General features: G+C 58.2%; 1 protein-coding gene and 2 non-coding genes across 4 annotated transcripts; all 3 read right to left on the reverse strand.

The window, feature by feature from the left end:
- Positions 1 to 10,307: 10,307 nt before the first annotated feature.
- KANSL2 (KAT8 regulatory NSL complex subunit 2) lies at positions 10,308 to 24,951 on the reverse strand. Of its 2 annotated transcripts, XM_007661841.3 has the most exons (10): positions 24,907 to 24,951; positions 23,499 to 23,757; positions 19,467 to 19,645; positions 19,138 to 19,252; positions 17,454 to 17,617; positions 17,159 to 17,325; positions 15,853 to 15,949; positions 15,002 to 15,255; positions 11,599 to 11,802; positions 10,308 to 10,810 (listed from the first exon to the last, which is right to left on the reverse strand). In XM_007661841.3, exons 2-10 carry the CDS (start codon positions 23,747 to 23,749, stop codon positions 10,709 to 10,711), a joined length of 1,533 nt encoding a protein of 510 aa, XP_007660031.2. In that variant the 5' UTR covers positions 23,750 to 23,757; positions 24,907 to 24,951; the 3' UTR covers positions 10,308 to 10,708. The 2 variants fall into 2 exon arrangements, with proteins under 2 accessions (XP_007660031.2, XP_028929699.1); XM_029073866.2 differs by lacking the exons at positions 10,308 to 10,810; positions 24,907 to 24,951 and having other exon boundaries at positions 11,780 to 11,858; positions 23,499 to 23,942.
- Positions 10,975 to 11,113, reverse strand: LOC114814908. The gene has a single exon (XR_003762703.1). It is a non-coding gene; the product is annotated as a small nucleolar RNA SNORA2/SNORA34 family (small nucleolar RNA).
- On the reverse strand, positions 15,648 to 15,783 carry LOC114814907. The gene has a single exon (XR_003762702.1). It is a non-coding gene; the product is annotated as a small nucleolar RNA SNORA2/SNORA34 family (small nucleolar RNA).
- Positions 24,952 to 26,504: the final 1,553 nt, after the last annotated feature.

Here is a 26,504-nt window from a genome sequence, read left to right on the forward strand (position 1 = left end):
GGGAGAGGGAAGGGACCCCCGGCGAGGCGAGGCGAGGCGCGGAGCCTCCTTCTCCTCGCGGGGCAGGAAATGAGGGGATGTCTGCGCAGGAAGCAAGGATCCCCCCGACCCACCCGCCGGGCCCAGCACGCCTCACCGGGCCCAGGCTCCGGGGTCCGGTCTGAGCGGGCGGTGGGATCCCCGGGTGGCCTGAGGGAGGACGAAGGCGCCCCCCCCTCCTCCCCTCCATCCATCCCCTTCAGCCCCGGGCCCGGCGGCGGGCCCGGGGACCGGGCCGGGATGGCGAGGGTCGTCGAGGGGAGGGAAGGCGGACTCCCGCTGCGGCACGGAGGCCGGGGGACGACCCCCCGGGGAAGCGTCCCTTCCCCGGAGCTCCCTCGGAGCCGGGAGCCCCCCATCCCTCGCCCCGCGCCTCCCCGCACGGGGGCAGGGGGATGGAAGGGATGACCCCGGGTGGCACCCCACCTGGCCGTCGGCCTCGGGGCTGGGGGCCGTGGGGGAGGGAAGGGGGGCGGCCAGCCGGGCCGGGGGAGGGTGAGAACCCCCCGGGGGCGGGAGACGCAGGCCCCCGGGGTTGCCGAGGGGCGAGTCCCGGGGTGTCTGAGCGCTGAGATCGGGCCGGGACAGGCCCTAATTACACCCCCTCCCGCTCCCGGCCCCGGGCCGTGACTCACCGCTGCGCCGAGGGGCAGTTGCGGGTGGGCAGTTGGGCGGGCAGGAGGCCCCCCGGGGGGCTTCGGGGGCCCGGCCGCGCCCCCCACCCCCGCCCCGGCCTCATCTCCGCCGGGCCCCGGCCCGTCCGGGCCCAGCTGGGGCTCCGGCCCGGGTTTTCCTGGCATTCCTGCGGCGGGGCGGGGGGAGGGGAGGGGGGCAGGGAGGGGGAGGGAGGGGGTGACCCCGGCGGGCGGCCGGGAGGAGGCGGGGCCTCAACCCGGACTGCAGAGAAGCGACCGGCAAAACCCGGAGCGGAGTCGGCGGCGGCGGCGGCGGCGCCCCGCACTCGGCCGCCTCCGGTCCCCGATTCACCGCACCGCACCGCACCGCACCGCACCGCACAGCCCCGCCGGTGTTCGGAAATCGGGAATAACGATAAGAGTAATTCCGTTTAATAACAGGCCTGGCCCTTTTATCTGTCCGCGCTAATGAGGGCGGGCGGCACCGCTCCCTCGGCCGTCTGGCAGCTGTCATTAGCCCCGTCTTACAGATGGGGAAACTGAGGCCGAGGGGAGGGGTTTGTGTGGGGGGCTTTGCTTTTTTTTCCCAAGGCTCGGGCGAGGACGGAGGCCTCCGACTCCCGGGAGGTGGGCCAACCGGCCCCCAGCCGGGCCCGGCCCTAACCACTGCTCTTCCCACGGCCGTCCGGTCCTCCGCGGCCCGATGCCCCTTCCCGGCTCCATCGTGGGTCACCCCCCTCCCCATTCCCAGCGAGCTTCACGTCTGGGGAAACTCGGTATTTACTGAGCTCTTCTGCAGAGCACTGCGCTAAACGCTCGGGAGAGTATGCTACAACCATGGAACAGACGCACTTCTTCCTGCCCGCAACAAGCTTGCAATCTAAGATGGGAGGGGGGGAGATGATAAAGAGTAAGGGCTCGGAGAGCCCGGGAGGGCGGGAGGGGAGGCCGTTCCCTCATCTGGGCCCAACCTGATTAATTCTATCTATCCCCGTGTTTAGTAGAGTGCCTGGCACATAGTAAGCACCTAAATACCACAATTACTACGCAATTTTTACAAATCTGTTCCTTGCCTGGCTTGGGGAGACATCGTGAGGTTTCTATTTCGGTGGGGTGGGGGAGGGGGAGGGGACTCAGCATTAGTCTCAATAATAATAATGTTGGTATTTGTTAAGCGCTTACTATGTGCAGAGCACTGTTCTAAGCGCTGGGGGAGAGACAGGGTCATCAGGTTGTCCCACGTGAGGCTCACAGTCTTAATCTCCATTTTACAGATGAGGTAACTGAGGCCCAGAGAAGGGAAGTGACTTGCCCACAGTCACCCGGCTGACGATGGCAGAGCCTGGATTCGAACCTATGACCTCTGGCTCCCAAGCCCGGGCTCTTTCCACTGAGCCACGCAGCTTCTCATGGATCCCACCTCCCCCATCCCCAAGAGGGTACCGCAAGGCCAGAGGCTGAAAGCCAAACCCTCCCGGGTCTGGGTCGGGCTCAGACCCCCTCACCCGCGTGCCGGGCACTCGCCAGCTCTCCCCAGGGTGAAGGAGGGATGGTTTCGGGCAGTGGGTTCCCCTGAGCTTCTGGGGCTACAACTCCCAGACAACCCACAGAGGCAACCTGGCAGGTACTCACAGGTAACTCACAGCCCCGGGTGCGGGACCAAAACCCCTTTGGGATTTGCTCCAGGTTCACCTCCAGCCCCACCGGGCCCCAGATGAGAGTCTCACCAGGGCTGGAGCCACTGGCCTTTTTTTTTTTAAATAGTACTTAAGCGCTTACCGTGTGCCAAGCACCGTACTACTCTCTGGCGTAGATGCAAAGTAATCAGGTTGGACACTGGCCGTTTTCCACGTGGGGGTCACAGTCTTAACCCCCATTTTACAAATGAGGTAACGGGCACCGAGAAATGAAGCGACTCACCCAAAGTCACCCAGCAGACAAGTGGAAGTAGAACCCAGGTCCTTAATAATGACGGCATTTGTTAAGCACTATGTGCTAGGCACTGTACTAAGCATTGGAGTCGATATAAACAGAGTTGGACGCAGTCTCTGTCCCAGGTGAAGCTCACGGTCCCGATCCCCATTTTTACAGATAAGGTAACTGAGGCCCAGAGAAGGGAAGCGATTCACCCAAGGTCACACAGCAGACAAGTGGCGGAGCCGGGATTAGAACCCACGATATTCTGGCTCCCAGGCCTGTGCCCTATCCACTAGGCCACGCTATTTCTCCCAAGCCACAGAGGGATTTATCTGTGGAGGGTGTGGGGGATGTGGCTCCAGCTTCTCCGTTTGCCTTCGATGCTGCCCTAGCACAGGGTGCAGGACCGGGGCAGTGAGGGGAAGGAAAGGTAGGCAGTGGGGGGAAGGAAATCAAAACCCGGCCCAGTCAAACCCTACAGGCATAAGCAACAGACAATTACAGAGTTGTATGCAGATTATGCAAATCGTTAACCAAATATAGCGAGAGGGGGTGGGATTCGGGGAGAAGGGAGAAAGGTAAGGGGGTAGAACGGGGCAGCCACCAGACCCACGGCCCACCCAGAACTCCATCTCTGGTCTGGAAATCCAGGCCCCGAGTGGGTACGGCAGCTAGGAAAGCTGGGGTGTTCATCTGCATCAGTGTGGCCGTGACATTCGCACGCCAAGTTATGCAAAACACGCCCCCCAAATCCTGTCTTTGTGAAATTAATCCAGCACTGGGGATCTTTAGGCCCACTGAAAGTTGCAAGGGGCATAGGAGAAAACCAGGAAGGTTTTTCTATTTTTTTTGTGGGGAGGGGAGGGAGGGAGGGAGGGAGGTTCACGGGCGAGCCAGCTCCACCCTGCTCTCGGGGGCATTCTGGAAGGGAAACTCAGCCCGTTACTCTCACAATCGGGAAGTTGTTCCTGAAGTCTCACTTCAGTCCTTCCTGCCGCTGATCCGGCCACCCGGGAGGCGGCCGGGTTAGGCGGGACAGAGGGGTGAGGAAGGATGCTCCTCTAGACGGGGAGCCAAGCGGAGCTCGGGACCCCCGACCCCAGAAACAAGAAGGTGGGGGGCACCCGGCCTTCCCACGCCCCTGTCGTGGGGCAACCCCCCCTCCGGCGGCGTGGGGGGGAGGGGTCCGGGAGGGAGTCGCTGCCTCTGGGTGGGGGTGGGAGGGCAGCCGTTCCCCCCGCTTGGAGCTTCGACGGGGAAGGGGGGAGGGCGAGGGAAGGGAGGGGATAACGTGCCCCGACCGGGCCGGCATGCACGGGCCTTGCCCCCGCCGCCCGCCCCCCGTCCCCCGTCCCCGACCCTAAAACAAGTCCCGACAGCCGAGGAGGCCCCGAGGTGTCGCGCGTGGGCGGGACCCACCGCGGCCCGGCCCCGGCCCCGGCCCCGGCCCCGGTCCCGACGGGGGAGCCGGGAGGAGGGCGGGGGGCCTCTCTCGGACCTCAGGGCCTCCTCCGCCTTTAATCCGGCGGGGCCATCGGGCCCCCGCACGAGGCCCGGCGCCTCGGCCTCGGCCTCTCCCCGGTCGGGACGGCCGACGGGCCGCATCTGCTCCCGGGGCCCGGCGGGGATGGGCGGGGATGGGCAGGGATGGGCAGGGCCGGGCAGGGCCGGGCAGGGCCGGACGGGGCGGCCAACTTGGTTGTGGGGATAAACCGATTTGCCGGCATCGGCGGAGCTCCAGGCTGGAGCGTCGGCCTAAATCGGGGCCTGGGTCCCCAGCTCGGGTCCGCCTCCCTTCCTCCTCCTCCTTCTCCGGGGCCGGGGTCTGGGTCACCTCGGGGCAGCCCCCCCCCCCCGCCCCCTTTCTTCTCCCAGCCCCCCGCATTTCGGCCTCCCTTCGCTCTCCCCGCGGGCCTCGGCGTTGGCTCCCGCATCCCCCCCACCCAAGAAGGATTTCTTTGGGGGGAAGGGAACCAGTGTGGGGGGATGAAACGTAAGGAGGGGTGGGGGTTTTCGGCTCCCGGGGCGGTGCGGCCTAAAGCAGGGTGAGAAACAAGGGGGTGGGGGGCGGGGGGATCGGAGGCCGGAACCCCCCCCTCCCCTTAAGCGGTCCCTTCCGGGTCCCCCGGAGCATGCGCGGGGGAGAGGGGGGGTCGCGGCCGGACCCCCGGGGGAGGGGCGCGCCGTTAAGGGTCGTTCCTCCCCCCCTCGCCTCCTGCAGCCCCGAAGGGGTTAAGCGGTCGGGGTGGGGGGGTGGGGGGGGGCGCAAAGGTGCGAAGCCGAGCGTCGAGGACTCACCGGGGCGGGGATCCGGGCCGGGGCGGCGGGGTCCATGGCCGCCGGGGCCGCACCGGGCGGGGGGGGCCGCACGGCGATGGCAGGAGCTTTAAAGAGGCCAGTCCTGCCCGCCCCCGGACACGCCCCCGAACACGCCCCCTAGCGACGGCTCGGCCAATCGGCGGCCGCCCCGGCCCGCGCGCCCGCTCTCCCCCCGTCCCTCCGCGCGCCCGATGTGCACGCCTCGGCCTGCAGGGGGCGCCCCCGCGGCCCGCCGGAGGAGAAGGGCGCGGGGGCGGGTGGGGGGCGGGCGCTCTCCGGGAATGGCAGGATCGTCCTCATCCTCACCGTACCGATGGGATTTGTTAAGCGCTGACGATGTGCAAAGCACCGTTCTTTGCACAGAGAAGCAGCGGGGCTCAGTGGAAAGAGCCCGGGCTGGGGAGTCGGAGGTCAGGGGTTCGAATGCCGGCTCTGCCGCTTGTCAGCTGTGGGACTGTCACTTCGCTTCTCTGGGCCTCAGGGACCTCATCTGGGAAATGGGGATGAAGACTGGGAGCCTCACGTGGGACAACCTGATGACCCTGTATCTCCCCAGCGCTTAGAACAGTGTTCTGCACCTAGTAAGCGCTTAACGAATACCAACATTATTATAATTATTATTATTATTATTAAGCACTGGGGGGGCTACAAGGTGATCAGGTTGTCCCACATGGGGCTCACAGTCTTCATCCCCATTTTATTATTATCAGTGATAATAATGTTGGTATTTGTTAAGCGCTTACTAGGTGCAGAGCACTGTTCTAAGCACTGGGGGAGATACAGGGTCAACAGGTGGGTGAGGGTCACAGACTTAATCCCCATTTTACAGATGAGGGAACTGAGGCCCAGAGAAATGAAGTGACTTGCCCAAAGTCACACAGCTGACAAGTGGCTGAGTCGGGATTCGAACCCATTACCTCTGACTCCGAAGCCCTGGGCTCTTTCCACTGAGCCACACTGCTGCATGTGCTTGCCTGTTTCTCTAGCGCTCAGGTGGGAGCTCTCACCCACGTTGACACCTGGATGTGTATGGGGCTGAGGACCTAAACCCGTCATTAGGCAGGGATTGTCTCTATCTGTTGCTGAATTGTACATTGCAAGCGCTTAGTATAGTACTCTGCAAATAGTAAGCGCTCAATAAATACTATTGAAGGAATGATCCAAAAACCTGCAGGGATATGCCAGCGCCGGTGTTCCCACGACTCCAGGGGCATCCCTGTCCGCCTCCTCCGTGTGTGGAGGGAACTCACCAGCCCCCTATCTGGGTTTCTAGATCTCTGTGGTCTGGACACATTGATGTCACAATAATAATTGTGATAATTGAGTCTGGGTGCGTTGATGGAATAATAATCATCATCATCATGGCATGTGTTGAGTGCTTATACTATGGATACAGTCCCTGTCCCACTTAGGGCTCACTGTCTCAATCCCCATTTTACTGATGAGGGGCCTGAGGCCCAGAGAAATGAAGTGAGGAACCCAAGGTCATGCAACAGAAAAGCGGCAAAGTGGAGTTCAGAATCCAGGTCCTTCTGATCCCCAGGCCCGCGCCCTCTCCGTTAGGCCACGCTGCTTCGTGCTTCTGTGCTTCTGCACCTACAGGACAATGTACGAGTTTGTGCACCTACAAGACAATCGTCGAGCTTGTGGACCTAGGACTGTGTGTGTGTGCATACCCGTGCTTCTGTGTCTGTACAATGACTATCTAAGATTAGGCTTCCGGGAGTCTGTGCATATGTGTGTACGTCAGTCCCCTTGCTCTACTTACCCCCCTCTCCCCCAGCCGTCTCTAACCCAAACTCTGTCCCCTCTCCTCAGGCCTAGACCCCTGCCTCTACTGGATGTCCAGTGCAATTTTTTCAATTCAGTCGTATTAATTGAGCGCTTACTGTGTGCAGAACACTGTACTAAGTGCTCGGGAGAGTACAATGCAATAATAAACACATTCCCTGCTCATAGTGAGTTTACAGTCTAGAAGGGGGAGACAGACATTACTATAAAAATAAATGACAGATATGTACGTAAATACCAAGGGGCTGGGAGAGGGGAAGAACAGAGGGAACAAGTGAGGATGATGCAGAAGGGGGGGAGTGGGAGAAGAGGAAACGGCGGGGAAGGAAAGTCAGGGAAGGCCTCCTGGAGGAGATGTACCTTCAATAAGGCTTTGAAAGGGGTGGAGAGTACTTTCCGGGCCAGAGGCAGGATGTGGGCAAAATGTTGGCAGCAAGATAGGCCCAATCTCAGGACCCTACTCAAGTCTCCCCACGTTTTCAGGACTTGCAAGTTCTGCTTGCCCTCTTCATCTCCGTCCCTCCCCTCCCTGCTGGGCGTGGTGAGTTGATGGTGTTAACTAAAGATGGGTGAGGGGCAGCAGGGAGGCTCCAAGCAGGGGTGGGGCTAGGAGGAGGTAGACAGGCCAAAGTGGCATTACTTCCCGTCCGACTTGGTTACATCTTCCACAGCCCCCTGCCCCCTCCCCCCGAACCCCCCTGGGCTTCCCTCTGCCCATCTCTGGGGCCCCCAGGACTGGGGTGGGAAATCCAGATTTTTTTTGGGGGGTGGGCAGAGAGGAGTCTACAAAAGACTGACCATGACCCTGGCCTCCTGGCAGCCGGTCAGGGATGAGATGTTGCCCCTCCCCCCTCCCCCCTCGGGATAAAAAAAGGAAGGAAACATGAGGAGGGAAAGGAATTTTCAAGGAAAATGTTTTATTTGGAGTCTCGGGTCGGGGAGGTGGAGTGTGGGGGAGGGCCAGGGGCGCGGGCCTGGGCTGGAGCCCCAGGGGTGGGCCGCCACGATGGAGAGACATAAGCAGAAGGGAATGGAGAGTGTGGGGGTGTGGGGTGGCGGAGGAGGGTGGGCTGCAGATCTCACCCTGGTAACCAGTGGGCAGCCCAGCTGGACCCAGGGGAGCACGGTGGATTGCTGAATTGTACTTTCCAAGCACTTAGTACAGTGTTCTGCACACAGTAAGTGCCTCATAAATACAATTGAATGACTGAACTCAGATTGGTGGTATTTATGGAGCACTTACTCGTTGTGGGCCAGGAACGATGTACCTTCCAAAACGCAAGGTAGAGTGCTCAATAAATGCCATTGATTGATTGATTGATTTAACCCCTAGGCCCTGGCCCCTTGGTAAATCACTCAAATGGGGGAATGCGAGATGGGTTTAAAGGAAGATCTCAGTAATGGAAACCCAGGCTCGAGCCTGCATGTGTAGACAAACAGCAAAGGGGAGGAGCCAGGAGGTTAACAGGGCACAGAGGAATTGATCTAGGAAGACTTCAAGGAGGAGGTGGGTGGGCTGGAGAAGGAGATAAGGACGGGAGTGGGGAGAGCAGGGTGCTGACTCAGGCATGGCTATATTGAGGGGAAGCATTGTGGCCTAATGGCTACGACAGGTCACAAGGACCTGGGTTCTCATCCCAGCTCTGCCACTTGTCTGCTGTGTGATCTTGGTCAAGTCCCTTCACTTCTCTGTGCTTCAGTTACCTCATCTGTAAAACAGGGATAATGGCTGCAAGCCCCATCTGGGATATGGACTGTGTCCAACCTTAGTGTCTACCCCAGCGCTTAGTACAGTGCCTGGCACATAGAAAGAGCTTAATATATATCATTTAAAAAAAAGATGGGAGGGGCTGAGTGAGATGTGAGATAGAAGCATCTAAATCATGACTGTTAGTGTGGCCTTCTGTGGGGGTCAGGGTTTGAGCTAATCATCAAATAAATCAATAATTTACTGAGTGCTGCCCCAGCCCTCTCCTGGAGGGCGCAGCTTCCTTAGTTCTCTACTGGAGTACCCGGCTATGCCCCCTCCCCTCCCAGTGGGCCCAGCTGCCCGACCCCTAAGTAGGCACAGTTACCCCACTTTTCTCATGAGACACGGCTGCCTCAGCCCTCTCCCCATGGGCACAGCTGCCCCAGTTCTCTCTGAGGAGCTTGACGTGTGGCTGGGCACAGCCTCATTCACACCCAAGACGGCCCTCTGGAGCGCCAGGACCCAGGTGTAAAGTTGGCTGGGTTCCATCGTCCCTTTACCGGAGCAGTTGGGGGTAGGTGGCGGCAGTCTCCCTGGCCCCTCTGCCCATGATTTCTGGCCCTGGCGTATGCCCAACCCATCCTCTGCATCATCAGCCAGGCGCAGTGAATTAAAAACCCTCAGGGGGTGTCCCTCTCGCCAGACTAATTTTAGTAGTGTCTGTCTCACCAAGAATGTAAACTCCTCAAGGACAGGGAGTGTCTACCCACTCCATGGCACTCTCCCACTTAGTACAGTGCTCTCTGCTCACAGTGTGCATGCAATCAGGTCCTTCTGAGTCCCCCAGGTCCTCCCCGCCCCCCAGCCACTAGGCCACACTGCCTCCTGTCCAGAAGCTGTCACCTGACGTATCGATGACCCTATCCTGGGCTCTTTACCTACCTCCTCTCCTAAATGTTTCATTCTTGTGCTTTTTTTTTTTTGAAGGTTCAATAAATTCCGCTCCACTTTGACTCACGCCCACCCTGACATTAGATCCCTAGCTCCAGGAGGGCCGTGACTCCACCCACCTCCATTGCCTAGCACAGGGTTCGGCCTCAGGGGTCGGTATCAGCCAGACAGATGTTCTCCTAAGGGGAAGGGTTGGAATTGGGGTGACAGACGGGGTAGGTGGGAAAGGGCACCGAAATTCAGCTTAAGGCTGGACTGGCCGTTGGGGGACCAGCGAGGGGCGGGGGGGCTCTGGCATTCCAGGCCGGGCTCCCTCCGGATCACCTGGATTTGAAGTTGGGCTGCGTCTGGGGAAGAAAGATCCCGATGGCCCCGGGGCTGAGTTAGGGCCAGGTGGCAGCCGACTCTCCTTACAAGCCAGCCCCCCCCGGGGGGGGGGGATCGAGGTCACAAGAGGGGACTGTCGGCTGCCACCCAGACGGCCTGTGCCGCCGGGCCTCCTGACCCCTCCTGCCCCCGCCATCTGACTCGGCCCACAAGGCCCTCTCCTCCCCAGCTAAACTACCACCACTCCCCACCAACCTGGATGGGAAAACAACGGTCCCAAGTAAAGAGCCACTCCTTGCTGCTTTCATTTTCTCCCCGGGGGTACAGGCCCGGTGCGGTCACCCCCGCAGGGCAGCCTGGGAGGCCCACGTGCTCTCCGTGGGCCGGGGAGTCCCTTCCGATCTCGGTCGACCGGAGCAAGACGGCGGTGGCTCCGACGCCCACAACAGCTCCATTGACCACGCCTCACCCGCCCCCAGGCCAAGAAGGGCCGTGCTAGGGACTGAAGCACCCGCTAAGGGTCAGGGGAGCCCTCAGATACGGGCCTGTGACAGCTCCAAACCCCGTGCACCAACTCAGCGGACCTTGAGGGAGAAGGGTGGGTGGGAGGGGGCAGGCAGGACTCCCAAACACACACCTCTGCTTTAACGAAGGTTTATTGCCTGTTTTTCTTTGCACCCGGAATGAAAAGGCCTCCTTCCCACTTCGGCAGCTGGGACCTTGTGCCCGGACACTTTTCGAGCATGGGCAGCACATGGCACAAGGCAGACGGCTCCCTCTTTGTTAGGAACCGGGGGGAGAGGCGACAAGGGCATCCCTCTCGCGTTTCCCCAGCTCTTACGGGCGGCCGGCCTGCCCGCCGCCCCACACGCCTCAGCGGTTCGGACCGACGACGCAGACAGGCCTGTAGCCCAATAGCCCAAGGAACAGCGCCCCGGGCTGATTCTGTGCTGGGAAGTCGGTGCCACCGGTGCCCCCGGGGGGGTGGGGCGGGGCTGGGGGCTCCTCCCCACCAGAGTCAGCTCAGCTCCACCCGAGGCTACGAGCAGCGTAGAGAAGAGGGTTCCGACTTTCCTTGGGCAGCAGCCCCTCGGCTTCCGGGAAACGAAGCGGGACCCACGGCTTCTCCCGGCTTTCGGGTCTGTGTGGAGAGAGGCCCTGGTCACCCTGGAGGCGCTGACCGCTGCTCTGTGGTCACCCTCGCAGGCTGAGCAGCCCTGACCTCTGCTCTCTGCAGCAGCTGAAGGCTCCCAATTCCCCCGATCCCCCGAGCCGATGCTGCCTCCGTCCTCCCCACTCCACACCAACTGTTTCTCCCAGCCGAATAGGCCACTTTCTGCTGGGGGTCTCAAGCGGCCACAGACCACAGGGAGCTATTGCTTTCTTTAGGCTCCTGCTTGAAACCAATGGCCACAGCAAGCCATTGGTCTTGATTCAGGGCCTGGGTCCCGGCCCCTCCCTTCCCGAAGCTCAGTCGTGAGGTTGGGATGGGATATTTGTGTGTATGCACACACGAGCCCAGATGGGGGTGGAGGAGGAAATCAAAGTAGGACACGATCCCATGCTGCCTCCCCGACCCTTTTAGTGCTTATTTTGTGCCAAGCACTGTACTAAGCCCTCTTGGAGGAACATAATAGAAAGGTGGGACACGGTCCCTGTTCCACATGGGCTGCCAGTTTAAGTAGGAAGGAGTAGGATATAATCCCCATTTTACAGATGAGGGAACTGAGGTCCCTTGCCCAAGGTCACACAGCAGACAAGTGGCAGAGCTGGTAAGAACCCAGGGTCCTCTGACTCCTCAGCTCGGGCTGTTTTCCACTAGGCCACGCGGCTTCCTCTGCTCTCCCGGTACCACAGTCCCACTGCTGAGTGGTTCCGCCTCACTCCTAGACCACCCCCCAGCTCCGGGGCCCCTGACGCAAGCGTTACCTGGGGAGTCGCCAGTCCTCCCAGAGGTCCACAGTGACCGGAGGCAAACCCTCCGCCGCCCGACCGCGGGGGGTCCTCGCTGGCCAGGATGTCTCCCGGGGCCTCGCTAACGTCGCGGATCGAGCGCTCCTCGAGGGATAAAGAGGGGTCGAAGAGCAGGGGAGATGGAGGGCACTGCAGCCCATCCCCCACCACGTCCAGGTCCTTGGGGGAAGGAGACATCAGGCGGCAGCCCGTCAGCGGGACTCCCCACGCAGCTGCTGTTGGGAGTTGGGGGGGGAGGCCGAGATTTTAAGGGGAACGAGGGCTCGGAGCCAACCCGCCAGATGCCGCCACCTTGGGTCTTTTCAGCTCCGGCTGGAAGCCCTCAGTGTCGGCAGAGGGATGGGACAAGCCAGTATGGGAGTTCATACCCTCCTGGGGAAAAGGGGAGGGTCCTTCGCTTTAGATGTTTTGGCCTCCAGGTACTGCCTGAGACCCCTCCATCCCCCGCCCATCACCCCCAGGGGTGCCGTGTCGGCAGCTAGCCAACTCCACCAGGGCAGTCCTGTACCTCGTTCAATATCCCTCTCCGTAACCCACTTCTGCCAAGGTCGAAACTCATCTCTCAGGTCCCCCTCTCAGAGCCGGGCCCCACCACTGTCGGCGTTCCGCGTGACCCCCGGCCCGGTAACCCCACTGGCCCTACCCCATCGGCCTCTCGGGTGGCTAACGGAACAACGAGCCGAGGCCCGGCAGGGAGCCGCTACCGGGGAGAATAGGCGGCTCCAGCTTCTCCGAGTCTCCCGTGCCCAAGGGGCTGGCCCAGCTCACTCCCGCCAACAGAGCCCAGGCCGGGCTCATCGCCTGACCAATAACAATAGGCTGCTTGGACGCCGGCCTGCTGGGCGGCCGCTGGTCTCGCTAGCCAGCCAGCCATCTGGCTGGAGGAGCAGAGGGGTAAACAGAAGCCAGAGGAGCAGACGGGACGTCAATCCCAGGGTGGGGCCGGGAGGATAACGACTCCGCGGACTAAGCCAGGCCCGTCGGGCCCCAGGCTGAGGGCAAGTGGCCAAGAAAAGCCCCAGTGCCCGCCTGAGCGGCCTCGTCCTCCCGACCCCCTGGTATTTGTTAAAAATGACGTTATTTGCTTAGCCCTTGCTATGTGCTAAATACTGTTCTATGCACTTCCTCCTCTGGGGGAGGAAGACTAATTCCCCGAGGATTCCCATCTCCACAGAACCTCTTGGTTTCAACAGAGATGCTCCAAGAGGCCGTTCAGGGAGCAAGAGGACAAGAGCCACAGGGGTGGGGTCTCTCTGGGACACCAAAACCGCTTCAAAAAAAGACCCCCAGAGCATGAATCTCCAACCAACTCAACAGCAACAAAGGAGCAGAGCCCGGTAACTTGGTTCAAAACAGGAAACAGGAGACAAAGAAACAAAAGCTCATCTTCAAGGTGGTTTGGTTTGAGTTTCTCAGCTCGAAGCAAGCGGCGGGGCAGAGTTCCCCTCTTCCCAGGGAAAGTGGAAGAAGGGACACTGGGCCAGGAAGGACCTCCAGGCTCTCAAATCACCTCCAGACTTTCTGGTGTCAGCGACAGCCACGATCAAATCCCCGGAACAGAGCCAGTGACTCTTGGAGTCGCTCCCTCCCACCCTCCTGTGGAGGGGGGTGTCCTGACGGTCCCAAGATCACAGCTCACCCCACCCACATATATAATAAAAAGTATGGTATTTGTTAAATGCTTACTATGTGCCGGGCACTGTACTAAACCCTGGGGGGCAGGGGGGAATACTAGATCAGGTTGAACACAGTCCCTGTCCCACGTGGGGCTCCCAATCTCAATGCCCATTCAACAGATGAGGTAACTGAGGCACAGAGAGGCAAAGTGACTTGCCCAAGATCCCAGAACGGTCTACAGGAGGAGTAGGGATTAGAACCCAGACCTGTGTTCTATCCACTAAGCCAGGGACAAACAGTCACCCTTGGCACCCTGACTTGGAGCCTGCTGTTCACCCCTCCCCACAGAGGCCATATCTAACTTGGAAAATGCACCTGGCTCAGCAAACACTTCTTGCTGATGAAGTGCCCTCTGGTCGCATGTTAAGTTTCAACCCAGCCTTTCTAGCTCTGCCCTCAGCCAAAACAGAGGAAAGGTAGGGGTCGGGGAGGGAGACTTCATGAACTCTTCTGGACATCGCTGCTCTCTTCGACATCCTTCGCCCCGTCCCATGCCTACAGTCCCAGGTCTCCACCCAGCAGGGGGAAGTTGAGCAGCCCTCCAGTGAGACATCTCCCCCCCCCCCCCCCCCCCAAATAGTCACTTCCTCCCCTCTGCCGTCAATCCAATGCCCGGCCCCGAACGGAAAGCTGGCCTCGGGAGCTCGACAGGTTCACGAATACCGGTTTGAGCTGTGGGACACCCCTACCCCATCATGCCCCGCCTCCAGCCCACCCACCAAGGGTCTGGAAGTCAGCAGGTCATGGGTTCTAATCCCAGGTCCACCACTTCTCTGCTGCGTGACCTTGGGCAATTCACTTCAGTTCTCTGTGAGTCAGTTACCTCATCCGTAAAACGGGGATTGAGACCGTAAGCCCCACATCGGACAGGGACTGTGTCCAACTTGATCTGCCTGTATCCACCCCAGCACTTAGTAAGAGTGCCTGGCATATAGTAAGCACTTAAATACTATTATCATCATTATTATCCTCTAGACCCTGCCCTCTTCTGGCTCAATCGCTGAGCTGAGCCCAGCGCCCTGCCCACCTGCCCGCCGTCCCGTTCTCTGCTTGGGCTCCGGGGAGTTTCCGGCTCCTGATACCAAAGGCGCAGGCGGGATATCGGCACAAGTCCCTGGCCCACCAAGTCGCACCATCCTACCCCAGGAATAATATTAATAATGATGGTATTTGTTAAGCGCTATGTGCCAGGCACTGTTCTAAGCACTGGGGGTAGATACAAGGTAATCAGGTTGGACACGGTCCCTGTCCCACATGGGGCTCACCGTCTCAACCCCCATTTTACAGATGAGGGAACCGAGGCCCACAGAAGTGATTTGCCAAGGTCACAGCCGAAAAGTGGTGGAGCCGGGACTAGAACCCTTGACCTTCGGACTCCCAGGTCTGTGCTCTATCTACTGGGCCATCCTCTCTGAGTGCGAAGCCTTAACTACTCATTTACAAGTCCTAGAAAAGGGCCAAGGCCTTTGGCTTTAGGTTGAGTGTTGCTGCCCTTGGCGGGAGCAGCTGACACCCATCACCCCGCTCTTCTCTCGGTCCTACAAGACAACTCTGACGACTTGAGCTCGACCCAGCCCCCAGGAAGATCCCCAAGGAAGAGTGCGGCGGGGAGAATCGAAGATCTGTGTGCCTGAGGCGCCCGGGGCTGGCCCGCTCTAACCCGGGGGCTTCTGGGACTTACGTCGCTGAACTCCAGGGGTAAACTCTCGGAGGGCTGCAGCTCCGCGGCGCTCAGGTACAGATCCATAGGGACGCCTCCCAGCTCCTCCGACACGGACAGGCTCTCCTCAGGCTTGTACATCGGCGGGGGCAGCTGGAAATGCAGGGGGCAGCAGGGGTCCTCCGAGAGGCTGACCGGAACCGGCTTGTTGCAGGGCGCCGCCTCTGAGCCCTGGCACCACTTGAAGAGTACCTGGTTGGTATCCTGACAGATGTCTGTGGGGACGTGGTCAAGCGAATGACAAGAAGGCTGCCGGAAGGACAAAAGTTCGAGAGGACCCCCCCCTCTCGAGTTAGGGAGTTAGGGAGGGGTGGTAACTAATGAGGTTTCCGCTAGTCTGGTCCACGTCACTGGACCACGGCCGCTCCTCAGGGACCGAGATCCTCACAATACGCCCTTTACGTATCTGCCGCCTGTCCTCCCTCCGAAGCGGGTGGAGGCGGGTGACCAATCAGGGACGTCTCGCTTATGTGTCTGTTCTATCGTACTCTCCCAAGCACTTAGTATAGTGCTCTGCCTCCAGTAAGTGTTCAATAAATACGATCGAATAACTCTCGCCCTCGCTCTGCCAATACGCTCGACTCTCCAAAGCTGCCCCCTGAAAACGGGCTGTGTCTTCCAAACGAATCGGCCGCCCCCCGCTCGGGGACTAGGACAGCCAACAGACCAGTGGAAGACGTTTCTTTAGGCTCCTGTTTGAAACCAGCGGCTCCATCAAACCGCTGGCCTTGATTCAGGGCCGGGGGGTGGGCGCTCCCGCAGTCGCCGGGGGGGGGAGCTGGACCGGGAAGACTTGGTGAGAGGAAGGATACGGTTCAAGCAGTGTCTGGTCATCGGGAGAGACGGATTGGAGCAGCGAATGTCATCCACGAAGGCCAAGCACCTCTGGCTGGATCGGGTGGTGTGAGCCTGAGATGGTAATAATAATTACGGTACTTGTTAAGCACTTACTGTATAGTAATAATAAATAATAATGATGATATTTGTTAAGCGCTTACTAGGTGCCAAGCACTCTTCTAAGCCCTGAGGTAGATACCAGTTAAGTCAGGTTGGACACAGTCCCTATTCCAAATGGGACTCACATTTTTAATCCCCGTTTTCCAGGTGAAGTAACTGAGGCCCAGAGAAGCAAAGTGATTTGCCCAAGGTTACCCGGCAGACATGTGGTGGCGCCAGGATTAGAACCCATGACCTTCTGACCCCCAGTACTCTAACCACTAAGCCACAATGAAGACCGCCAACAGGTCAGTGACCTCGGCTCCCCGGCCGAAGAGGGGTCACGACCGCTAAGAGTCGAGGGGCCTCCAAACCCTCCGATGAGGTCACTCCGGAATCTGTCAATCAATCGGTCTTCCTGCCTTTGGGGCTCTGGGCTTAACTCTTGGGAGGGCACAGGAGTCGGCAGGCCCCAGCCCGGCCTCGGGGGAGCGAACAGCTGAACGCTAATCCACGGGGGCCCCAGTTCGCAGGTAGACTAATCACCCCAAACGGCTAGAAGGAATAGGCCGAGAAGGAGGAGCCAAAAATGAGTCAGCAACCCATCCTCCAAACTGAGAGAATGCTCAATTTTGAAGTTCGTCACGGGCAGGGAATGTGTCTGCTAACTCTGTGTATTGCACTCTCCCAAGCGCTTAGAACAATAAGCACTCAATAAATACCACTGAATGACTGACTGAGGAAAGACACCAGTCACTGAGGCAAAATTATCCATGAGTGGGCGGGGCACGAGGGGCCTAAAAATGACCCGTTCCCCTCTCCCCTTAGCCTGGGCACCCCGGGTGGGGTAGGGACCGGGTCCGGCCCAATCATCTCGTGTCTATCCCAGCGCTTGGCACGCCGTAAGCGCTTAAATACCAGATAAACAAAACCAGCATCATCCTCTGCACTAGACACGCCGCCCCTCCAGGCCACTGGGGTTCTCTCCGGGGGCCCCGCCAGCCGTTTCGTTAATTGCCCGTGGGGCCGCGATTCTCAACTGGGTCACCCTTAAGTGAAAATCAATGCTGGTCCCTCAGGATGTTTCCCGCCGAAGCTCGGTAAGCGGGCAACGGGGAACGAGTTGGAGGGCCGGACGGCCGAGGGCGGCGGGTCGCTCACCGGGCGGGCCCGGCGACCTACCTGCTGGGCCGCCCCGTCCGTGGCCAGCATCCTGCGCTCCTTCAGCTGCCGGTGGAGCAGGGCCTCCACGCCATAACGCTGGCGATACCGCCGCAGGCACTTGAGCTGCTTCAAGTTCTCCCGCTCCTTGGACAGAAGGCCCTCGGGGCCCGTCAGGAGGCTGCTACCTGGAGAGTCATGACAGCCCGGAGAGAAGAGGCCCGGTCGGCCCGGCGCCGCCCCGGGGGGCCGGCGGCCGCCAGACGCTCTCTCTCCCCCGGACGGACGGATGAGGCGGGGCCGGGCCGCTACTTGCCTACGGCTTCGTGCTCCGCCTTGCGGCTGTGCAGGTAACGGCGCTTCTTCTCCTTCAGCAGGTGCTGCAGCCGTTTGAATTGGTCGATGTAAAGAGACTGGAGGCGGATCAGCTTCTCACGCATGATCAGGGCCACCTCCTCCGCCGTGTAGACGCCGGCGTGTCTGCAAGACGGACCCGGGTCAGCTCTTCAGGAGGGGCTGGGGCGGGGAGGGAAGAGGAGCAGAGCAAGCTGGGCCCGTAGCCTCTCGAAGGTAGAGGCAGGGGTCACGGGTTCTAATCCCGGCTCCGCCACTTACCAGTCGTGTGACTTTGGGCCAGTCGCTTAACTTCTCTGAGCCTCAGTTACCTCATCTGCAAAATGGGGATTAAGACCGGGAGCCCCGCGTGGCACAACCTGATTACCATGTCTCTACCCCAGCACCCAGAACAATGCTCGGCACATAGTAAGCGCTTAACAAAAACCATTATCATTATTAGAGAGCGAGGCATCAAAATAATAATAAAATAAACCTAAATATTGGCATTTTATTTGGCAAGGTATTATGGTTCCCATAGTAATTCTGGAATAATGGTACTTATTGAGCATTTATTATGTTGTATGCACTGTGCTAAGTACCAGGGCAAATACAACAATCAAGTCGGATACGATCCTCATACCACGAGAACTCCCTGTCAAAGAGCGAGGGGCAAGATGTTCTTTCATCCCCATTTTATCGGTGAGGAAAACTGAGGCCCAGAAGAGAAGCGACTCACCTAAAGTCAACACAGCAAGCAAAAGAGCTGGGATTAGAACCCGGGTGTCACAACTTCCTGTTCTGGGCTCTTTCCTTTAGACTCTGCTGCAAATCCCCAGGGTGGGACTGGGGGATATCCATAGGGAGTCGGATGACAAAAGATTAAAGTGGAGGAGAGCAGACAGGACCAGGAGAGGGGATGGGTATGGAAAGGGCTTCCCGGCTCTGCCGCTCTAAACTCTCTTCTACCCCATTTGCTCTTTGCAGAGCTTCTCTGACTCGGCAAAGCTTTTAAGACTTGGATACTGCCAGGGAATAAAGTCTGTTGCCGTCTGTGAGGTTGTTGGCCTCGTCAGGTTTGGGCCAGGTTTGATTGTTGTGCAGACTTTGAAGGGGGAAGGGGGAGGGCATTTACCAGGGTTCTGGGGTGAGGCAGTTCCCCACTGGCCAGAAGGCCTGCGACATGAGGAAGGGGCTAAAAAGCAGAGCAGGGCACCAGAGACCGACCCAGTTTAAGAAGTCATCCTCTGGTCCTTTAATAATAATAATAATAATGGTATTTGTTAAGCACTTACTATGTGCCAGGAACTGTACTAAGTGCTGGGGTGGATACAACCAAATCGGGTTGGGAGACAGTCCCTGTCCCATGTGGGGCTCACTGTCTTAACCCCTATTTTACAGATGAGGTAACCAAGTCCCTGAGAAGCCAAGTGACTTGCCCAAGGTCACACAGCAGACAAGGGGGGAGCCAGGATTAGAACCCATGACCTTCTGACCCCCTAGGCCCATGCTTCATCCACTACGCCATGCTGCTCCTCTACAGTCTTCACTGGAGGCTGTAGATGTTGGACCCAAGTCCCCTGCAGAACCTTGTGGGCCGCCCACCTCGGCAACCCTCGACAGGAGCTCCCCACCCCCGCCCCATGATTGACGGAGGCGGGACGTACTTCAGAGGGTCTTCCTGGTCACTGTCTATGCTGTCGGCATCACTGTCAGGATCCCCTCTCCACGTCTGGTCCACGGTCACGGGTTCCTGTTCCCCATCGCTCCAGCTGTCTTCATCTGCGGCACAGAGGAGGAAAGAGCCGTCAGCTCCCGCTGCCCGTCGGCAGGTCCCCAACCACTTCAGTTGGCACTATCCAACTGGCCCCAGGGGGTCAAGGTGGGGAGGGAAGACCGGAGAGAGGAAGCCCCGCCACCCAAAGAGTCGGCCCCCCGCCGGCGGACCATCCGGGCCCCTCGAATGCCCCGCTCCGCTCCCCGAGGAGACCCTCACCCAGGATCCGGCTGGCCTCGCTGCGGCTGCTCTCTGGCGTCTGGGAACCCAACTCGGACTTGGCGTACGAGCTCAGTTGGCATAAAAGCGTTTCGCCCACTGGACTCGGGTGGGATTTCTTCATCTGGGCGTGGAGCGCCAGGGCGTTTCTGCGGGCGTGCTCGGCACACAGAGATGCCCTGGGGACAAAAAGAGGAAGAAAACGATACATTCTCTTTCTAGCCCTCCAAAATTCCCAGGAGGAATCCACGGGGAGTTTGCGACCCAAGCATCCGATCACTTTGCCAGCAACGGCTGTAAAATCCAACTGCTTTCAAAAATGCCCTCGTGAATATAATGTTGGTTGACTGGAATCTTGCTGTGGGCAAGGAACGTGTCTTCCAATTCTGTTTTATTGTCCTCTCCCAAGCGCTTTACAGTCCTCTGCATACAATAAGCGTTCAATAAATACAACTGATTTGGGTAGCAGTAAGATTTATTGAGCACCTACTTGGTGGGGTGCCCTGGATGAGGTGCTGGGCAGTGCAGAATAAAGATATGATACGATCCCTGCCCAGGGGTTTATACTTTTAACGTGGGAGTCAAACAAAGGATATTTACAAGTACAGTGGTCCCAATCCAGCAATGCACAACCATTGTGGCATTTGTTAGGCACTTACTCTGTGCCCAATCCTGAGGTACACACATGGTCTCTTTCCTACAAAGGGCTCACAGTCTAAAGGGGGAGGGAGGACAATTAAAAATAAGAACTACTGTGGTATTTGTTAGGTGCTTACTATGTGCCAAGCACTGTACCAAGCGCTGGGGTAGATACAAGCAAATGGGGTTGGACATAATTCCTGTCCCACATGGCGCTCACGGTCTCAAACCGCACTTTACAGATGAGATAACTGAGGGACCAAAAAGTGAAGAAGCACAGCAGACAAATGGGGAAGCCGGAATTAGAACCCATGACCTTCTGACTCCCGGGCTCCATGCTGCTTCTCTACATAGGCAATCCCTATTTTACAGACGAGGAGACCGAGCGCCCTAAAAGTGACTTGCCCAAGGCCACATTGCAAGCAGGTGGCAGAGCTGGGATGGGAACCCGGGTCCTCTGGCTCCCAGTCCACGCTCGGTACGCATACATATCCGTTCACGAGGGCTGGTCTAGATCTCTTATTCCACGGCACTAATCACATTCAAAAAACAAAGCGTGAGAATTCACCTTAACTGATGCCTGACCTCCCTCTCCAGGGAAGGCCGGTGCTCACCCACAAATTCCCCTTTCGCTACGCTTTCTTGGGGACAGGGAGAAGAGATGAAGCACTCCCATTTCATTTAAAGCCTCCTACCTAATTCATTTCAGACTCTGGTCAATGGCGAATGCAAACTGGACTGCCATGACAACTGATTTTCATGTTTTGATCTCAAGGAGTGCCCAGCTGAGACACCTACAGGCGCGCACAAAACTTTAGGCTCATTAGCAATTTTTTACCTCCTTCCTCTTTCTGACCTAAGAGGCGGTGAGGGAAATGAGTCCAAGGCAGGGACGGAGGCTCCTCTGAGAAACAGCGTGGCTCAGTGGGTAGAGCCCAGGCCTGGGAGTCAGAAGGACCTGGGTTGTACTCCCAGCTCCGTCACATGCCTGCTGTGTGACCTTGGGCAAGTCACTTCAATTCTCTGGGCCGCAGTTACCTCTTGGGAAAACGGTGATAAGTGTGAGCCCTATGGGGGACAGGGACTGTGTCCAACCCGATTAACTTTTATCTACCCCGTGCTTAGAACAGTGCTTGGCACATAATAAGTGCTTAACAAGTGCTATTACTATAGTTATTATTATTCCTCTGGGGCTCACGGTTCCCTGAGGTGGAATAAGCGTCAGCTGACTGGCTCTCATTGTTAGGAGAAATAAGCAAGTATCATAATTCAGTAGGATGGGGAGGGGAGGGAAAAAATATCTGATTCAGCCCTTTCCTGGTGGTGTTCGGTGTTTCACCCTGATCATCATCAGTTCCCCGACTTCTAACATCCTTCTCACTCTCGCTCCTGGGTCACTGCAGCACAACAATTTCCTGGCGGGCCACACCCCCCACCCCCTCCCCCAAAGAGAGAGTCAGGAAACCAAACCCCGGACACAATGGGGGTGTCCGGCTGACCACTTGTCAGCTCGGTGTGGGTAGGGAACGTTTTTGCTATACTCTACTCTCCCCGACGCTTAGCACAAGGCTTCCGGCTCTACAGCATTTATGTGCATATGTGTCATTTAATAATAATAATACTAACAATGATGGTATTTGTTAAGAACTTGCTATGTGCAAGGCACTGTACTAAGTGCTGGAGTAAATACGAGCAAATCGGGTTAGAGACGGTCCCTGTCCCACCCGGGACTCACAGTCTCAAACCCCATTTTACAGATGAGGTGACTGAGGTCCAGAGGAAGTGACTTATCCAAGGTCACACGGCAGGTAAGTGGGGGAATTAGAACCCATGACCTTCTGACTCCCAGGCCTATGCTCTATCCTCTCCGCCACGCTACTTCTCATTTATTTATATTTATTACATTTATTTATAGATGCCTGTCTTCCCCTCTAGATTATAAACTCATTGCGGGCAGGGAATGTGTCTGTTAGATTGCTATATTCACTTCCCTCAGCCCCCTTGGACAGAACAATTCCATCTCCCTACGGCTCAGTTATTCCCAAACTTCCCTACCTCTCAGTTTCCCCACCTGGAAAAGAGAGGGGACTACTTGGCTCGTGTTTCTGGAACAAGTTCAGAAAACACATTTGGCTACAAAATCATCTGCCCTGTCTTCACCTGGTGTGACGTTATTAGCCCCTTTGATGTTCAACAGACGCTTGTAGAACGGACTGTTCAGCCGCTTACAAAGCCTGTACCACACCAGAGAGCGGGGGAAAAGAAAAAATCAATATTCTCGGCAGCAGGAACTCCCTAAATTGTAATTAATCTCAAGCGCACTCAGACTGTAGGGAGGCCTTATAGCCTTGAGTGGCTTTATAATAATAGTAGTATCTGTTAAGCGCTTACTTTCTACCAGGCACTGTTCTAAGTGCTGGGGTGGATACAAGCAAATTGGATTAGACCCAGTCCCTGTTCCACATGGGACTCACAGTCTCAATTCCCATTTTAGAGATGAGGTCACTGAGGCCCAGAAGTAAAGTGACTTGTCCAAGGTCACACCGCAGACAAGAGGTGGAGCTGGGATTAGAACCCATAACCTCCTATCTCCCAGGCCTGTGCTCTAGCCATTGAAATGCTCAAAGCTTTTTCAGATTGTTTTTCATCTGGGGCTGGGGGTGGAGGGGAAGGAGGAAGGAAACAGGAATGTGGAACCAACTTTATCCTCCCCTTTCACAAATCCGCTGTCCTGACTCCGAAACCGTTGCAGTTTTTTCATGGTATCTGTTAAGCACTTACTATGTGTCAGGCACTGTTCTGGCATAGATAGCTGTTCAGGTAAGGACACAAACCATATCCCACATGGGGCTCAGTCTTTATCCCCATTTTAGAGGTAACAGGCACAGAGAAGTGAAGCGAATTGCCCACGGTCACACAACAGACAGGGGGTGAAGCTGGGATTAGAACCCAGGTCCCTCTGACTCCCAGGCCAGTGTTCTATCCCCTAGGCCATGCTATGCTCCCACAGAGCTAACATGACAACAAAGCAGGACCACCCGCATCTTAGAGTTCACATCTAGGAGATCAGTCAACCTCTCTGTCCTTTGGGCAGCCGTGAATTCAGAAGCTTGCTCTGCCCTTACTGGAGTTTGTGCCCGGCCTGTGTCTCGCCCCTACTCCGTAAATGCCAGCGAGGCCCTTATCCAGTGCTCTGTAACCAGGGAGGGATGCAGAAACTCACCCCTTGAGAGCTCGTGTGACTAGTGATGATCTAATACCCATTCCCCTCAAATGACCTCATGACTTCGCTGCGGCAAAGGGCCACCTCGAGTTACTCGCCGGCTCTCGGCTCCTCCCCGGCAAGGGACCGTCTCCCCGTCCCTGGCGGGAACCCCATCGGGGAAGACGTACCCATCCTTCTTCTCGGGCTTGGGGGCGGCGTTCGGACACCTCTTCCCGTTCTTTGTCGATATGTAGCCGCACTGCTTGAAGGGGGCATTTCTGTCCTCGAGGATGTGCTTGATGCAGAACTCCTGCCCCTCCAGCCGGGGCTGGGAGCACGGCCGATGGGTGAAGGAGCAGGACAGGGGCTCCTGGGTCCTGGGCACCGGGGTCAGGCGGCCCCGACTCGACGGCAGGACGTGGATCCGAATTCTATTCATGCCAACACCTGCGGGGGAACCCCGGAGGGGCGGGCTGGGCTCAGGAGGTGCCACCGGGCCCTCAGGAGGCCAAACTCCATCTTTGGGCTGGGTGGGTTTATGCAGGGGTGAAGGGAAGGGGTATGCCAGTGGGGAGGGGGCCTGAAAGTTGGGGTAGCTAAAGGAAAGAGGAGTGAAGGAAGGGGGGGGGGAGTAGGGGAGAAAAGGAAGAGACGGGGGGAGGTAAGAGATGGGGGGGGGCAGGGGAGAGACAAGGGGGGGGAAAAGGGGAGAGACAAGGGGGGGAAAAGGAGAGAGACAAGGGGGGGGAAAGGGGAGAGACAAGGGGGTGAAGGGGAGAGACAAGGGGGGGAAAGGGGAGAGACAAGGGGGGGGAAAGGGGAGAGACAAGGGGGGTAAAGGGGAGAGACAAGGGGGGGGGAAAGGGGAGAGACAAGGGGGGAAAAGGGGGGAGAATGGGGAGAGACGGGGAGGGAAAGTGAGAGAAGGGGCAGAGAAAGGGGGAAAAGGGAAAGGGGGGAGAGAAAGGGAGGAAAAGGGGGAAAGAAGAGAAAGGGAAGAAAAAAGGAGATGGGGAAAAGGAGAAGGGGGAGAAGGGAAAAGAGGAGAGGGAGGAAGGGGAGAGACTGGGGGGGAAGGAAAGGGGGGGAAAGAATCAGGAAGGGGAAAGGAGGAAATGTGGGTAAAGGGGGAAAAGGAGGAAAAGGGGGTGCGCCCTCTGTTCTGTTGTCTGGGCTGTGGTGTCCCGGCCCCAGGCGCAGAGGTCGGTGGGGCCGCCCCGCCGCCCCTGGGGCCGCGCTCTGCTCTGCTCTGCTCTGCTCAACTCAGCGGGCTCCACCGCCCTCCTTCTCCGTCCCGCGGCTGCCCCGTCCCGTCCCCCCCGGCCCCCCCGGTCCCCCCGGTCCGGTCCTCGCCCGTGCTGTCCTCCCTGGCGCGCGCGCGCCCGGGCGCCATTTTGTCCGGGGCCCCGCTCCCCGGCCAGGGGAAGGAAGGTCCGCGGGCAGGGCCGGGCCGGACGGACGGCGCCGCCCGACACCCCGGGGAGGCGCGGGGGGAAACGGCGGGAGAGCGGACCGCGAGCCCGGGACCACGGCCGCCCCCTCGCCGCCCCTTCTCCGCCCCCGCTCCCACCGCCTCAGCGCCGGCCGCCATCTTACCTCCCCGGCCCCGCCGCCGGCCTTCCTGCCGCTCGGCCTCGGAGTCCGCCCGCCGCCCCGCCCCCTGCCCTCATTGGCCGGCCGCCCGGCCGCCCGGCGCTCCCATTGGCTGAGGCCCCTCGCCCGCCCCCGCGCGACGGCCGCTGAGAGGAGGGGGCGCCTCGGGAGAGGCCGCGTGGGCCGTCAATCAAGAGCGCCCTCCCCCGCCCCCTCGGCCGCGTCACGCGGCTGAGGGGAGCGGGAGGGGAAACTCCCCACGTGGTGGCTCGTCGGGCCGCGGCTCCGCCCATCCGGGACCCCGACTCAGGCAGAAGCCGCGAGGCTCAGGGGAAAGAGCGCGGGCTGGGGAGCCAGAGGTCATGGGTTCGAATGTCGCCACTGCCACTTGTCAGCTGGGTGACTGTGGGCAAGTCACTTCACTTCTCTGAGCCTCAGTGACCTCATCTGCAAAATGGGGATTAACTGGGAGCCTCACGTGGGACGACCTGATGACCCTGTATCTCCCCCGGCGCTTAGAACAGTGCTCTGCACCTAGTCAGCGCTTAACAAATACCAACTCGGTCCCTGCGGTGGGCGGGGCCGGGACACTGATATTCGTTCATTCATTCCATCCTATTTATTCATTCATTCATTCAATTGTATTTATTGAGCGCTTACTAGGTGCAGAGCACTGTACTAAGCGCTTGGAATGGACAAGTCGGCAACAGAGACAGTCCCTGCCCTTTGACGGGCTTACAGTCTAATCGGGGGAGACGGGCAGACGAGAACAATGGCAATTCATTCGCTAGGATTTATTGAGCGCTTACTATGGTGGAGGGTGTACTGGGTGCAGAGCACTCTACTAAGCGCTGGGGTGGATGCACTCTGGCCTAGCGGAAACGGCTTGGGAGTGAGAGGTCGTGGGTTCTAATCCCACCTCTGCCATTAGTCAGCGGTGACTTTGGGCAAGTCACTTCACTTCTCTGGGCCTCAGTTGCCTCATCTGTAAAAATGGGGATTAAGACTGTGAGCCCAATGTGGGACAATGTCTATCTACCCCAGGGCTTAAAACAGTGCTGGGCACATAGTGAGCGCTTAACGAATACCAGCATTATTATTATTATTATTACAAGCAACTCAGGTTGGACGCAGTCCCTGTCCCGGTTGGGGCTCACAGTCTCAATCCCCATTTTACAGATGGGGGAACTGAGGCCTAGAGAAGTGAAATGACTTGCCCATGGCCCCACAGCAGACAAGTGGCAGAAGCGGGATTAGAATTGGTGACCTTCTGACTTCCAGGCCCGTGTTCTACCCATTACGCCATGCTGCTTCTCTCCCCTTTAGATTGGGAGTCCTAGCTGGGTCTAATCTGATTATGTTGTCTCTACCCCAGCACTCAGCACAGTGCTTAGTACCTCATTAAATACTTAATACCATAAGGATTATTAAGGGCCTACAGTAAGAACGCTTAAATAAGCACCCAAATTCTTAGCCCCATGTGAGACAGACTGCATCCCACCTGTTTACCTTATATCTACCCCAGCGCTTAGTAGTATCTGCCACATAGTAAGCGCTTAAATACCATAAAAGAAGTATCTGTAAAGGCTAAGGAAAATCGA

This window comes from Ornithorhynchus anatinus, chromosome 10 (assembly GCF_004115215.2).
Source record: "Ornithorhynchus anatinus isolate Pmale09 chromosome 10, mOrnAna1.pri.v4, whole genome shotgun sequence".
Taxonomy (NCBI): Eukaryota; Metazoa; Chordata; class Mammalia; order Monotremata; family Ornithorhynchidae; genus Ornithorhynchus; species Ornithorhynchus anatinus.

Bases quoted from the DNA above. Each gene is read 5' to 3' on its own strand.
- KANSL2 (XM_007661841.3), bottom strand. From the start codon at position 23,749: ATGAATAGAATTCGGATCCACGTCCTGCCGTCGAGTCGGGGCCGCCTG. The intron at 19,253-19,466 runs GTGAGGGTCTCC...TCTGTGCCGCAG, and splicing joins CGAGGCCAGCCGGATCCTGG to ATGAAGACAGCTGGAGCGAT. The intron at 15,256-15,852 runs GTATCCTTCCTC...ACGTCCCCACAG, and splicing joins GACCAGACACTGCTTGAACC to ACATCTGTCAGGATACCAAC.